Source organism: Scaptodrosophila lebanonensis, unplaced genomic scaffold (genome assembly GCF_003285725.1).
Source record: "Scaptodrosophila lebanonensis strain 11010-0011.00,11010-0021.00 unplaced genomic scaffold, SlebRS2 tig00000024-arrow-pilon, whole genome shotgun sequence".
NCBI lineage: Eukaryota > Metazoa > Arthropoda > Insecta > Diptera > Drosophilidae > Scaptodrosophila > Scaptodrosophila lebanonensis.
In genome coordinates, this window is record NW_022060538.1 from 18,684,555 (window position 1) to 18,699,032 (window position 14,478).

The 14,478-nt window shown below is 38.8% G+C and overlaps 2 protein-coding genes across 3 annotated transcripts; one reads left to right on the forward strand and one right to left on the reverse strand.

The window, feature by feature from the left end:
- The first annotated feature begins 4,582 nt into the window (after window positions 1–4,582).
- On the forward strand, window positions 4,583–8,184 carry LOC115621143 (zinc carboxypeptidase). Of its 2 annotated transcripts, none has more exons than XR_003995252.1 (2): window positions 4,583–4,659; window positions 5,162–5,235. XR_003995252.1 is itself a non-coding variant. In XM_030514700.1 (2 exons), the coding sequence occupies exon 2, from the start codon at window positions 6,758–6,760 to the stop codon at window positions 8,072–8,074; it is 1,317 nt and encodes a 438-aa protein (XP_030370560.1). In that variant the 5' UTR covers window positions 4,622–4,659; window positions 6,654–6,757; the 3' UTR covers window positions 8,075–8,184. The 2 variants fall into 2 exon arrangements, 1 of the variants encoding a protein (XP_030370560.1); XM_030514700.1 differs by lacking the exon at window positions 5,162–5,235 and adding an exon at window positions 6,654–8,184 and having other exon boundaries at window positions 4,622–4,659.
- A 3,158-nt stretch (window positions 8,185–11,342) lies between these two features.
- LOC115620971 (serine/threonine-protein phosphatase 2A activator-like) lies at window positions 11,343–12,593 on the reverse strand. The gene has a single exon (XM_030514492.1). It carries the CDS (start codon window positions 12,591–12,593, stop codon window positions 11,343–11,345), a length of 1,251 nt encoding a protein of 416 aa, XP_030370352.1.
- Window positions 12,594–14,478: the final 1,885 nt, after the last annotated feature.

The window sequence follows — 14,478 nt, forward strand, 5'->3', positions numbered from 1 at the left end:
AATATGCCGCAGGTCTTGCAATTAATACTATTTAAATCTGAATATTAATATAACAGTTCGCACTGTGAAAACAATCTACTACGATTATATCAGGCGCTCTATACTCAGAATTTCAGATGCAATTGAAATTGCTTCCATCGATGTAATCAGTAGTGGAAAGAAATTTCCCATTGCCTTTAATTGTTTATTTTCTCTCTAAAAGAGCTTAAGGAGAAAACATTGAAGGGATATTGGAAGAAATTATAGCCAGCAATTGCAAAATCCTTTATTTTGCAAGCGAGAAACAAAAAAACTATTTAGCATAAAAACTGCTTATGATTAAATTATATGCCAATGTCACCAAATAGTTATAAAATGTAAATAGCCTCAATTTTACGCTTACGAATATTTTCCGTTTTATTAAGACCAATCTGTTAATGATAAATAATCAACACTTGGAGTAACTTTTTGTTAATTTCGAAAGTGTCTGGATGCCTTAAAAACAGCGGAAGCTTAAGAAATAAAATATTTGTTGAAATCTAGGAACGTAACCGCATATTTTTAAAACTATTAAGCGAGAACTAGGTGTATTTAAATACAAATATGTATCAACGCCTTCAAAATAAACTCCTTTTGAGCGAACACAAGCAATGGTTAATCCGATTTTCCAATATATATATTAATAGGCCTCGACTGGGGTGTCCTTTAGTTCTGTAGATGACTTATTAAGGCTAAATTAAATTTGAAAAACTGAATATGGTAGCTGAATGCTGACTTTTGTTTCATGTTTGGCCAAAAAATCTTTCACTATCCAGCTGGAACGGACAGTGTATTATCGTTGTGAAAAATCCATGAATTGGCAAGAGTGTGGCGGCGACTCGCCTTATACCCGAAACATCAAGTGAAATGTGCTGAGTCGAGCCTTTAGAGATGTTGAGTGCTATCCTTCTAATGCTGACAATATCCTTCACGTTTCCGATGTTATCGTCGTTAACAGAGGCTAGTTTTCTTTGACCTCCTATTCAAGTACTTGCGTTCTGGATAGATTAGACTCTTCAACACAATTTTGCGGCATTTTTAAGGATTTTTTCATCGAAATACTATTTGAAACACAAAATGTCAAGCCAACACATTGCTTAATTCCATAATAAAGATTCCATAATAAAGAACAAGAACTTTTCTTTTTATAAACAAAGAGCTGGCAAACACTTAAAAAAATTGACATATGCCGCGTAAACTTGACATAAATGAATCAATCCGGGTCAGCTTGTATGAAATTGTATTTAATCCTCTAAGCGCATTTCAGAGACCAATAAAATCGTAGCACTGGTTTCCATGTATATACACATATCCTTTTAATCTATGTATCTATAAACTGAACCACTTTATTGGTTTTCTTCGACGGGTTCTGCTTTCAGCCGTCTTAGCTGGATAGTTCAATTAAATTATAGCTGCAATTAAAGCGAAACTAATTTGAAATGCGAACTCGACTCGGACTCGAAATGAGACCAAGCTCGGAGCAGGCTGAGGCGGCGAGGCTTTATCTATAATTACAAAACATGACATGCTGGCCAGTCTTGAATCAATTAAAAAAGCTAATTTTTGGGTGCAAACACAAGTGAGCAGTCGAAGTCGCAGTCATGGCCTCCACCCCACACCAGAGAGTCAGTCGCAGACAATTTTCGCCAAGAAAATATCATTGTCAAATGTGCTTTTAATTGATGTGGACAGCCACGTACAGACTATTGGACAGTGTGCTCGGGACACTTGAGAGCTGACTGCCTGACTACCTGGCTGACTGTCTTGGCCAAGTTGCTGGTGGTTATTGGCCAACTTGCTGGCTTGGCGCTGGAGCTGCATCTGACAAGCGCATATTAGCAATAAAATATCTAATTGGCGTCTCTCTCGACCAGCAACAACAACAATAACAACACCAACAACAACAACAACGTTGACCAACAAGAAATGAAATTTCATTTAAAGCCGCGGCCAAAATGTAATCGAGACTACAAAATGATTTTTGTTTTCAGATTTGCTTTGGCAATTGTCTCTGCCGGACATTGTTGTTGTTACTGTTGTAGAGCATGTGTGTGGTTTGTTACACTTAAAGGCGTGATTTATGCCTCCGAACTAAATTTATTTCATTTTTAATGAGTAATTTACACAAAATTGCATTAATTTGCGAGCCTTACTCTGAGTCTGCGCCTGCGTCCAAGTCTGAAATCGAATCCAAAGGCGCAACCCAAAACACAAAGATAACGACAAGTCATGGCAAATTTCTGACATAGCCGTGATTTATGTTACAATTTGGCCAAATTGATTTCTCAAAACTCAAAACACGACTCGAAATCGAAACCGAAACCAACTGCGAGTATCCCCTTCCTCCGCGGCAAAGCGTTCAAATTTACGCACACAATTGTCAATTATTTGCAATTATTTATGAATTTCCATGTGTGTGTGTGTGTGTGTGTGTGCAGTTTAGTGAATTGTTAAGTTAATTTGAATTCGCATTAAATACATTTCTCACATACCAAAATTAATGTAAAAATGCTGCCAATTAAGCGACAAACTGTTAACGCATTTTAATTAAACATTTGCGCGCGATTTCGAGATGCCAGCAGCAGCGCAGCACCAACGACGACGAGATGGTGCAACAATTTCCATATGAAGATCCAAGCCAAAATGGGTCCCCAACTATTGCCAACACTTTAAATATCACACAAGCCATGCGAAATTTGCGACGCCGCCGTTGGACGCAGTTAGTCGCCTTAAATGACAACCGCAGATCAGTGGAAATGGCTGAGCTTGAGATGATTTAGTGCCGGTCTCGGCCACCAGACCATAAATGCCAGCATCTGAATTAATATGTACAAGCGTCACTTAATGAAGCCACCGGAGCAAACAGAGCCACCACAGCCATCGGAGCAACCACCAGCGAACACGATCCAATGGTATTTTTGGAATTTTAACAGCACCACCAGGACCAAGCGCTAATGAAAATCCAAGCTACGGGTATTCTCTTGAACTAAATAAAGCAGTCGAACCTCTTTTAAGTTTGATTAACTACTGAACAAAAGAGCTCCATAGTTAACCAGTCTTGTTTAAATATTAAACATTTAATTCATTAACTGTTTTCCTTACACAAGTGCCAATTTTTTCGAACAAACCACTTAAAAATCCTACTGATAAGGCATTTTACGATACAAAAAAAAGAAGAAAAACAAGGCACTCGGAAAGTTGTATTTTTATTTCTTTTCCATAAATTAATGGAAGGCAGTTCAAAATACTTAGTTCCAAACAATAACATTTCTACTTTTTTGAAAAGTATGCTAACTTTCACGCTTTAAAGCCGACATTAGGACTTAGATAGATTTATCAAGGAAAGTTGTATTTTTATTTTATTTTCATAAATTAAAGGAAGCTAATTCAAAACTCTTAGTTCCAAAACAATAACTTTTTTAAAAAATATTTTAACTTTTACGCTTTAAAGCCGACTTTAGGACTTAGCTTAGCTTTATCAAGGTCGCCAGATGCTTCAGATATCTAATATTTTAAGCTCAAATTGTTTTTTATTGTACTTATAAGTATATATTTTTCAAAGTTTTCGCTTAGAAACATTGTACTTGTAGTCCAATATCTATACTCAGCACAATTAAGGTGTTCACTTGACTAACTAAATAACTATGCTCTCTTTCTAAAATAACATCATGCCTAGATAAGCCAAAGTAATGGAGATGGTCTGTGATACTTAATTAAAGGTTACCAATTCTAAAATATCTTATTATTTTATGTATAGTATATGATCTATATATGATCATATGTATATGATATATATATATGATGATTGTCCCTTTGGTCCCAAAAATATCGACCTTTAAGGTCACACTAACAAATGACTTGAGAAATTAGATATTTTTTAATTTTTGATAATTTTTTGATAAGTATCAAACTTTTGACATTCTTTTGTCATATAAATAAAAACCTTTTTATTAGTTGTTTTATTTTTATGTTTTTATTAATGCAGTTTCTCAGTTATCGTAGATGTCATAATTGAAGAAATATGTAATGAAATAATAATGTAATAATTAGATAACAGTATCATCTCATCTCATTTAAAATTCGCATTTATTGTATTAATAGTAAGTAGATATCCAATTATCTTTAATGGAGCTCCATAAATCAATCAAAAATTCGATATTAGTTCATTGTTTCGGTTATAATCTAAAAGCTAAGCTAAAAATCTTATTGAAAAGTTTAATATTTTTATTTACCAAAATATTTTCCACCAGAAAAATAATAATAGATTATTTCCCTTAAAATTCAACAAACAACAAATAATAAATACAAAACAACTTTAAAAAAGGTTCGGTTCGCCCAAAAAACTAGAAATATCTCACATACTTTATATTTAAGTTAATAATTATCTGTAATGGTCCATGAAATTTCAGAGTCCATATGAGCAGACGGACATGGCTATATACCGATTCGCTGCGATTGCTAATCATTAATTAATTGGCAATGCTTTCTTCTCCATCTTACAAACTTGCATTGAAATGTCAAGTAAGTAGTAAATGGTTGCTGCTCTCGTTAAAACAAAGTATTTAGATAAATATATCAGATGTATTAATTAAAATTTACTAAAAACTAAGTTCATATGACAATTCAACATCCGGACTTAAGGTCAGTTTTTCATTTGGCCTTAAACTCTCAATAATGTGGTTATTAAACATTTTGTATTTAAATGAGAATAATGTTTTTTTTCAATCGAAATAAGACAATTGTAAAGGGGTTGTTACGAATATATATTGTAGAAGAAGTTTGTCAAGAATCTCATTCTTCACAGAGAAAACAAAATCTTAACGCCAATCTTTTCCCATTATTAATTGCTGATTGTCCAATCGATTGCAAAAAAAAAAACTATCTGTTACAGAAAAAAAAGAATCTCTTTCTGCTCTACCCATGTCGAATAATGAACACTACAAGCAGAAATATATCGTCCCCCGTTAAGATGTTAGCACCTTAGTCTTACCTACACTCTTCTCTCAATAGCATTTTTGAAGAATTTAATTTATTGTTATTGTAATTCCAAAAGTATTTACTTTACATGCCTTTTTTACATGAGTTGTGATTATGTGCTGTAATTTATTTTGAAAATTGTATTAACAAATTTTTATATTTTCAGTTTCTTCTATCAGCTGTACTATATAAATGATAATAGTGATAAGAAATCCATTATAGTATAGCTTCCCTGTGGACACAAAGTTACATATCTATGTATGTCTAGGCTTGGTTGTGCATTTCCATAGCGGCTCGCACTGCCCGCAGCGAAATTGTGGAAATAGTGCGAGTGAGAAAAAAAGTTGGAAATTATGGCAAAACACCTAGCCAATGATTTATAGTTGTTGTAAATTAAGAAATTAAAATGCTTTTATGGCTGGCAGGCATGGTCGAAGCAGCAGCTTCTGGTTTTTCACGCGACTATTTTGGCTACCGCGGGTGTTCGTTAGTTGTTGTTGTTGTTGCTGTCGTGTTGCTATTGCTCCGTTGTTGGTGCGTTAAATGAGCAGCAAAAATTAATTGCCAAAATGTTGATAAGATTATTTTATATGCATGGACCATCGTCTAAAAACTGCAAAAGGCATGTGCGCCCCCGCGCCGCCATGAAGTTTTCTTAATTAAAATTTGTTGTGCATGCAACTAACGAAAACAAAAGCCAACTAACGAAATAAAATCTTGAATGCAATTTGTTGCTGCATTTTCGGAAAATTAATGTGGCTTTGTAATTGGTTTCTGAAGCTTAAGTCACGTTAAGTCAATTAAGAGAAATTCATTTTTGTTTTAATGCATTTTTGCGGGGGTGCATTGAAAAATCGTATGTTATATTCATACCTATATATGTACATACTATATACATATATATTTATGTTTCATATACATAAATACATCCTTTGTTATTAACCCTCGCGTAATTGCATGTGTCAAGTGCGAGTAAGCATGTTGCTTAAACATTTATTGAGCAACATTGTTGCAAAGTGTTAAGTATCTCAAGAATTCAAAGCAGTGCATTTTTACTTCTCTTTTCCGAACGCTTGTGTGTAACATCAAAGGTTGAATTTATTTGAAATTACTAATATTATCGATCAACATGATAAGATGGCTGTCTGTTTTTTGCAAATTCTCACCCGAACTTTCTATGTTATACACAATTCTCTCATATGCATACATAATTGATATGTAGTTCTAGTATTTGTATTAAGTTAGAGTATGTTGCTTACGTTATGTTGCTTTTTTTGCAACATTTGTTGCGAACCTGCTAACTGTTAATTACCTCTTAAATTTCAAGCAGTGCAATGCAGTACACCATGCACTGTGTTTCCCGAATCCGAGAAAGGACCAGTTTGGGTTTTTTCTAATAATAAAAACTTGTTTGTGTGTTTTGGAGTGGAAAGTACAGGGTATTTGAGAGTTGAGCCCACTTGACTCTAGCCACATTTACTTATTATAAGCTAAATTTTTTGACTACCTCTTTTTTTTAGCCTTTTCTAGCTTCTTTCAATGACAGATCTAGCTATTGTCGTTGCTCCATAAATTAAACACGAGTGTTTGTGTTTGCATTTGCTTTTGACATATACCGTACTATCAGCTCGATTTGTTTTCTTTTCCATCGCTTTCAGCTGTCAAAGGTGAGACGAGGCATCGCGATTGTGATAATCTAGACGTCGCTGCGCCTCTACGCCCCAAGACAACACAAAACTGTTTGAGATTTCAGTCGGTGAACATGTCAGCCGGATCGAAGTCAATTTTCCTGCTGCTCTTACTGCTGCCCAGTGAGTGGAGCAATGCGGTGGCAACGGGCGGGGAGGGCGTTACGGCGCAGGCGCACTACGATCACACACGCATCTACTACATGGAGCTGGGCAACGAGCAGCACGTGGAACTCTTCCAAAGGCTCGAGAAGAGCGACTCGTACTTCTTTATGGGCAGCGTACGCGTGCCGGGTCAGAAGCTAACCGTGATGGTGATTGGCCACAAAGTGGCCGATTTCGATGACCTCCTGCATAGATACAATGTGACCCATCACATACTGAACTACAATTTTCAGGCCGAGATCGATGCCAACTACAGGGAGGTGCTGCCCACGTCCACGCCAGTCACACAGTTCGATTGGCAACACTACTTTCAACTCGACACCATTTACGACTGGCTGGAGCACGTGGCTCGCCAGTCGCCGGAGATTGTGACAGTGCTGGACATGGGCAGCAGCACTGAGGGCGTCCCAATAAAGGGCGTGCGCATTTCGTATCCGCAGGAAGCGAGCAGTGCGCCCAGGACCAGCGTGTTCATAGAAAGTGGAATACACGCGCGTGAATGGATTGCACCCGCCACGGCCACCTACTTCATAAACGAGCTGCTCCACTCCAGCGATCCGACAGTGCAGGCTCTGGCGCGCTCTCAAAACTGGCTGATCTTTCCCTGCATCAATCCCGATGGCTATAAATATACCTTCAACGGTGATCGGATGTGGCGCAAGAGCCGCGCGCCCCATGGTGTCTGTCGAGGTGTCGACTTGAATCGTAACTATCCGATGCGCTGGAATACCACAGGCACCAGCGGCGATCCCTGCAGCACTTTCTACTCCGGACCATCGGCTGGCAGCGAAGTGGAGACCCAACGTGTGATGCGATTTGTCGAGAAACTTGTCCGAACGGAAAACCTACGCACCTACATTGCACTGCACTCCTACTCCCAGCTCCTCATGTTCCCCTACAGCTCAACGCCAGAGCGGGTGCACAACTACGATGATCTGACGGCCATTGGTAAGAAGGCGGTAGCGAAGATCAAATCGCTAACTGGACGCATTTACAAAAGTGGCAGCATCTATGAAACCATTTATCCATCCAGTGGCGGCTCCAAGGACTGGGCGCATGGCGAGCTCAAGCTGAACATAACATTTACTTTTGAGCTACGCGGTCCACCCGACAGTGAGGTGCTCTTCATATTGCCAGCGCGAGAGATTGAGCCCACGGCTCGGGAAGCCTTCGGAGCAGTGCAAACGATTGTGGAGGAGGCTGCCAAGCGTGGTTACTACAACTGAGCCAACACAGTCCGCACTCGATATGGCTAACTCTGGAGAAAATATGTGTGGTAGAAATCAGACTTATCAATAAATAGAAATCAGCCTCGATTCAATTAATTATACACTTATTTTCATCGCGCCTTAACTGCTTTTGGCTACAAAGTATTCGGCATCATGGGCCGCGAAACATAATCCCTACTGCTTAATCATTTAGGAGTCTTATTTATTTATTTTGCATTTAGACATCCATCGGACCTCTCATGGCGTTTGATCGTAGCAATATGGCGCCCAATGTGGGGCACGACCCTGACCGGCTGACCTAACTGGACCAACAAACTGCCAGAAGACTATGGCTTGTGCGAATTTATAGGAAAACAATGTATAACTCTGTGTGATCGTTCATTTGGTGTGACCTTACCATTTATATACATGGATGCGACTCTTGGAGGAACCAAATTATCGATTATTTTAGACACAGGAGCATATCCGAAGAGAGGCCCGATTGAACAGTTCGTAGTCGTAACAATAAGCTTTGTTACAAAGTTTCTGAGGCTCTTGAAGGAATATCACTATTTAAAGCAGACGGGTTTTGCGATTTGCATTCATCTCTTCAAGCTGCACCTTCAAGATAAATAAATAAACATTCTTCCTTCTAAATGTTCAAAATATAAAAACTATATATATGAAGCCCGTCTAAATATGTAACAAATGGTATAATGAAAGCTAAAGCCGATCATGTTTGCCTTCAATTCCCACTTATGATGATGCTAGTAAGCTTTATCTAGCGATTACTGTACATATTTTGTAATGTTGCCGCTGCAGCTGATGATGATAAATGTCGTCTGGCAGTTCGCATGAAAAACACATTATCCGCGCTAGCTGTTGTTATTGTTGTTGTTATTATTGTTAAATAATGATGGCAAAATCATGACACAAAACATGCCCGGGCAGCTGGCAAAGCTAATAATAAAGTTGGTAAATCAAAGCAAATACGAGTATAGCCAAAGCTACAGAAATATTACAGTTATGAGGCATTGTTGCAAAAAGAACAGACATCGACAGCCATATCGACAACAACAACAATAACAACAGCAACGATAACGAGACATGCTAGCTAGAGATTTCAGACAATATATTAATGATGCATTTTGCCCACACTTTGCCACACACACACACACACACACACACATATATATAAATATATATATATACACTAACAGAGGGAGATCGCTTAGCCAGACGAATGCCTGACGTCGCGTCGTTGTCGATTCTTAAGTAGACTTGTTGACGGCAACTTTTGTTGTTACTGTTGCTGGTTGCTTGCTTGGTTGTTTGGTCGATCGGTGCACAGGCTATTGTAATATATAGTTAGTATTATTGCCATCTATATGGATTTCTCTGTGTGTGTATGTGTGTACGACTGTGTGTAACGTTTAGGCTGAGAACAAGCACATGTGCTGCCAAAGTCGTCAACACATGGCAGCCTTAATAATGTTGCTGAAGCTTGTTGCTGCCGCTTGTTGCTGTTGCTGATGACGTTGGAGTTGATATTAATGTTGCTATAATCACGATCTAATTTATTTACAAATTGTGTTGAAATCATACGTTCATATCGCTTAAGTCGTGTTTAACAGTTCGTTAATGATTTATGCGCGTGTTGAAAGGCCAACATTTTGAGAATTTCTCACAATTGTTGCTGTGGCTGCAGGTTGCAGGCTGTTTTGCACCGGCAACTACTTACATATTTGTATAAATGAATGGCTTAGGGACTAATATGAGACTCGTGGAACCTTAAATGAGTTGCTAACTATTCAAAAGATGCTTTAAAATAATATAATTACAAGAGCCAACTATGTTAAACATGTACTACGATATAGGGATCGGTTAGAGCTGGGAGATTTTTTAATAAATAATAGAAAAATATAAAAATAAAACCAAAAATAATAAAATAACCTAATAATAAGCTCAATATAATTAAATTTGTAATGACTAGCCTAATAATTTAAAAGTAATCCAATACTTGTAACGCTAGGATAAGGCTCATAAATAATTAAATAAATATGAAAAAATAAATAAAACTTAAAGGAATAAAATGTATACAAGTATTAAAAAAACAAAATAAAATGACTAATGGCTGTACTTATTACTGTATCTTATTACTAAATTAAATTTTGTTGTAGTAGCCTGTGTAGTTCAGGGTAAATATTGGTGGTCGACAGACTTTTTAAATCAATTCCATATAGTTTAAATACAGCTTGTTTTGTTAAACTAAGGAAGATTTGTTAATTTTTTAAAAATAATATTAAGAAATGTGTCGTTTTATTATTTAGAAATGAAATGTTTTATAATATTTATTTATGTATAACAAGAATATCCTACATATTGCTTGATACGATCAAAAGCCCTTCCTTGCATAAGAAAGAACTACAAATTGTGGCAGGCCTGTTGGCTCTCTCATGCCGCAGTCTCTCACTACTATAACGGTAAATACTCTCTCGTTTGTAATGCAAGCCTGCGAGCTGCAAGAGAGCTGCCTGAGAGCAGCAATAAATTTAGTCTTAAGCCGACGATCGAGTGAATAAGACATTTGTTACGATTCTGCCACACCGTCAGTGTTTTATTTTGTGTTACATTCTTTTGCCTTCCACAAAATTAATCCAACGGTTGATTGATTTCTATATATACATATATATTGTAGTAGAAACTAATTATAAACAAAGTTTAGGGAAACATTTTTTCTAACAGCTAGAGAATTGTTAGTTTAATTTTTAAATAAAATCCGGCAAATCATCTAGACATAAATTCTTAGTTATGTACTTATATAAGCAAGCATCTCCATTCAAAACCGATAAGCCTAAGACGTCCAAGAAGAGAAGAGAAGAAAGCTCGCAAAATATTGAAACATTCATTTTGAAGACTTGACATTAAAACGCGTATTGCATTTTTTTTAAGCAGAAGCTATTTATATATATACTTGTATATTTAAAAACTACTGCAAGCTTCAGCTCCAAGGATGCCAATCCGAATAAAATTAAATTTGCAACTCAGATATTTGAAAAATGTACTGTATAGTAATATGTATTTGGAAAATAAGAAATGAATCATAACTAAAATAGTTTTAATCAGACAGCAAATACAAAAATATATTTTGCAATGTTAACGCCACCGAGAATACATCTACGGAGAGACTCCGTTGGTATTGCAGCTTAGTCGGAAAACTAATGGGGCACGCTAAAAGCTCTCTAGTATTTGGGTATTACCAGCACAAGTGGGCTCCGATTCGACTCTAACTGGGGCTTTGGCCGTCTTTGTCTTGGGGTTGATTAGAGGACCGTGGCGATACCAAAGATTTGGGACTTACATCGCCGGAACGATCACTCAATTTGTCCGGATCTTGAAAGCGCATGAGGGCATGCATGTGTCTACTCACAACTGGCGTAACTGGTGGCAGATGGGATGGATGTTCGTGGTCTTCCGGGTTCTTATAGGTTATGCCGCCAAAGGTGTCTTCTTGGAACTCAGCAGTGGATCTTGCGCTCCTCAGTGGCACACCTAATCGCACCACCCGCAACTCCTCCCGGTCTGGCAAACGGCAGAAGGACATTAAGTCCGTGAAGGTGGCATGCTGCACGAACTGAAAATCGCCCATGACATCACGCAAATAGCATTCGATGAGAGTCTTATAGACCTCTGCCCACGATGACATCGACAACAAGCACCATAATTCAAAGGAATGCTCACCCAATACACCGACCCGCAGCTTCATCCGATCATCTAGGCATTCTACCAACAAATAGTCGTGCCGATAGGTCTTCAAATTCTCCTCCAATTCGCACTGAACGGGCGTAAAGGGCGCCTCCAGTCCCAGTTGTGCGGCACCCCACAAATATGGAATCATACAGTATTCATCGATGCCCCAATCCCCGCGCGAAACCGTCGGTTCCATGTGGTAGGTCTGAATAAGTCGTCGCATCAGATGATTGTATCGTCCGAATAGAAGCAATGCCGCCGCAACTGTATCTTCAGACACCAGAATTTCAGCCTTAAACAGGCCACACAAAAAGAACATGAACATCAGTTCGTGTCCGTGTCCGTAGTCGACCCGCATCGAGCTGCCAAAGGAGAGCGACAAATACTGTCCCAACTCCCCCACATATCTACAATTGCGAATCATAGCCTTGTCGAGCATAATGAACACTTTCTGATGCATTTGACGGGACCACGATCGGTAGGCCTGATGTCCGAGCTCTGACGACTGCGGCGGGTTCAGATATATCAGTTCTTCCAAGCAGTTAAACATGGAGCAGAGTTTCTCCAGCTGTTCGGTGACTGGAAAATCGCTGGTTATGCGTTTACCCTGGATGGCCAAGCTGGTGTTGTTGATATACGCCACGAGATCGTAGTATGAACGCGAGTGGACCCAGTCCAGCATATCCGCTTCGCTTCGGATGGGCTTCTCAGGACCCACCTGCATGTAGGAGACGGCGCGAATCGCCGCCTCACTTGGCTCGCCAACATTGTACAACGAGTTACTCATTTCGAGTTGTGCTATTTGCCATGCCAGATCGCCCTAGAGAATTGGGGATTTAAATTTGAAAGAACGACCGAAGATGTTGTGATTTTTTCAATCACATCGTATTAAGGTTCCATTTCCACAGCGTCCTTGTTAGGCTAGGGGTGCTTCACACCCCCTGCTTAAACCAAGGCCCTGGGCCAGGGACATACATTTCGCGAGTAGCCGAAGTTCACTGTTCAATTTCAGAAAAATGTCGCTGCTAAAGACTTGCTTAAATTGTCATTGAACGATAATTCGAGAGACTGGTCATGGCTACATAGTTTTGTCTCTTAGTAGCTATCATCACCATGAGGCCTTCATCTTTGTGGAATAGACGGCGGCTTAAAGATACTCAACCACAAGATACTCTCCACAATGGATCGCTGCTTGGGATCTGTTGTACTCGCTGTTGTTATTTCATGTATTATTTCCACAATCTCCCTTTTTTTTACAAATCTGTATTCAAGCTAGTAACTAGACAACCAACGCCTACTATCTACATTCTTCAATATCTTAGGATTCTGTCACACAATATTCACAACTTAAGATTTTTACTTAATAGTACATCCTGTGCTCGAATATTTTCCAAATGCTTAAACGCTTGGGGCATAGAAAACATCTGGAACGTATCGAGTCACTCTTCCTCTTGCTCTCCGTAGATCTCAACTATATGTGTTTCTTCATAAGCTGATTATTGGAGATGAAGATTCCTTTACCCATTTATGTCGTCGGGAAACTCTTTTACAAGTATATTTATCTTCTAGAATTCCGTCACCACAATTAGATGGTTTGTAGCTTATGCCCATTTAAAGAAATATTCACAACTTAAGATCTTTACTTAATAGTACATCCTGTGCTCGAATATGTACTAAATGCTTAAACGCTTGGTGCATAGAAAACACTTGGAACGTATCGAGTCAGTCCAGACGTAATTCCTTCATCTTGCTCTGCGTAGATCTCAACATTCTGTCACTCTTCACAAGCGGATTATTGGAGATGAAGACTCCTTTACCCATTTATCTCAACCTTATGTTGTTCTTCACAAGCGGATTATTGGAGATGAAGGCTCCCTTAACCTTTTAGGTCGTCTGGAAACTCTTTTCTATTTATCTAATTTAGATGAACAACACTCTACCTTTGGCACAATCATGTTCACTTTGTTTTAGATTATAATGATCCTTTTCGCCTAGTCTGAATAGCGCTCTCTCTTTCTCATTTTCATCTCCTGGAAATCTCCGACAATACACGACTGAGTCGTAGCACAGCTTGCAGGACTGGCTATTGACATCCACATATTTCCCCACTGGGCTTATCCCTTAAGTACTCCAAGAATTTAGCTTCCCTCTTCTACTTTATGTAGCGTAATTACCTTTATAAATTGTTGATCTGATACATCATTTAGAAACTGCATTATAATGTGAATTAAAACTTGAGTCGAGCGGGATTGACACGACGAATTGCAACAAGCGTGCGGGAACTAAAAGCCTTTTACTGTACTGGAGTGGAGTTGGAGTTGCTATTCAAAGCAGCTGGTGTCTGGGCCTTGCTGCACTGCATCATTGAAGAGTTATGGCCTTGCCTGCTTTCGCGCCCGCTAATTTAGATTTATGTGCCAAATCAGAGCCGAATGCGTGATGCAGGCAAGACGCCGACGATGAGGACGTGCCCACCAACAGTTATCCAACCAAACAGTCCCACGACGTGCTGCCCGGAACTGCCGCACACTCGCTCACCTGAGTCGCGAATGTGTGTGTGCGCGCCATTAAATGCGGCACAATTTTTCATGAGGCGATCGTGTGCTGGCTCTGAGATTTCAGTTTCAAATGCTCACGACCGCACAACAAGTGAGATCTAGCTTGGGTAGTAG

Bases quoted from the DNA above. Each gene is read 5' to 3' on its own strand.
- LOC115621143 (XM_030514700.1), top strand. From the start codon at position 6,758: ATGTCAGCCGGATCGAAGTCAATTTTCCTGCTGCTCTTACTGCTGCCC.
- LOC115620971 (XM_030514492.1), bottom strand. From the start codon at position 12,593: ATGAGTAACTCGTTGTACAATGTTGGCGAGCCAAGTGAGGCGGCGATT.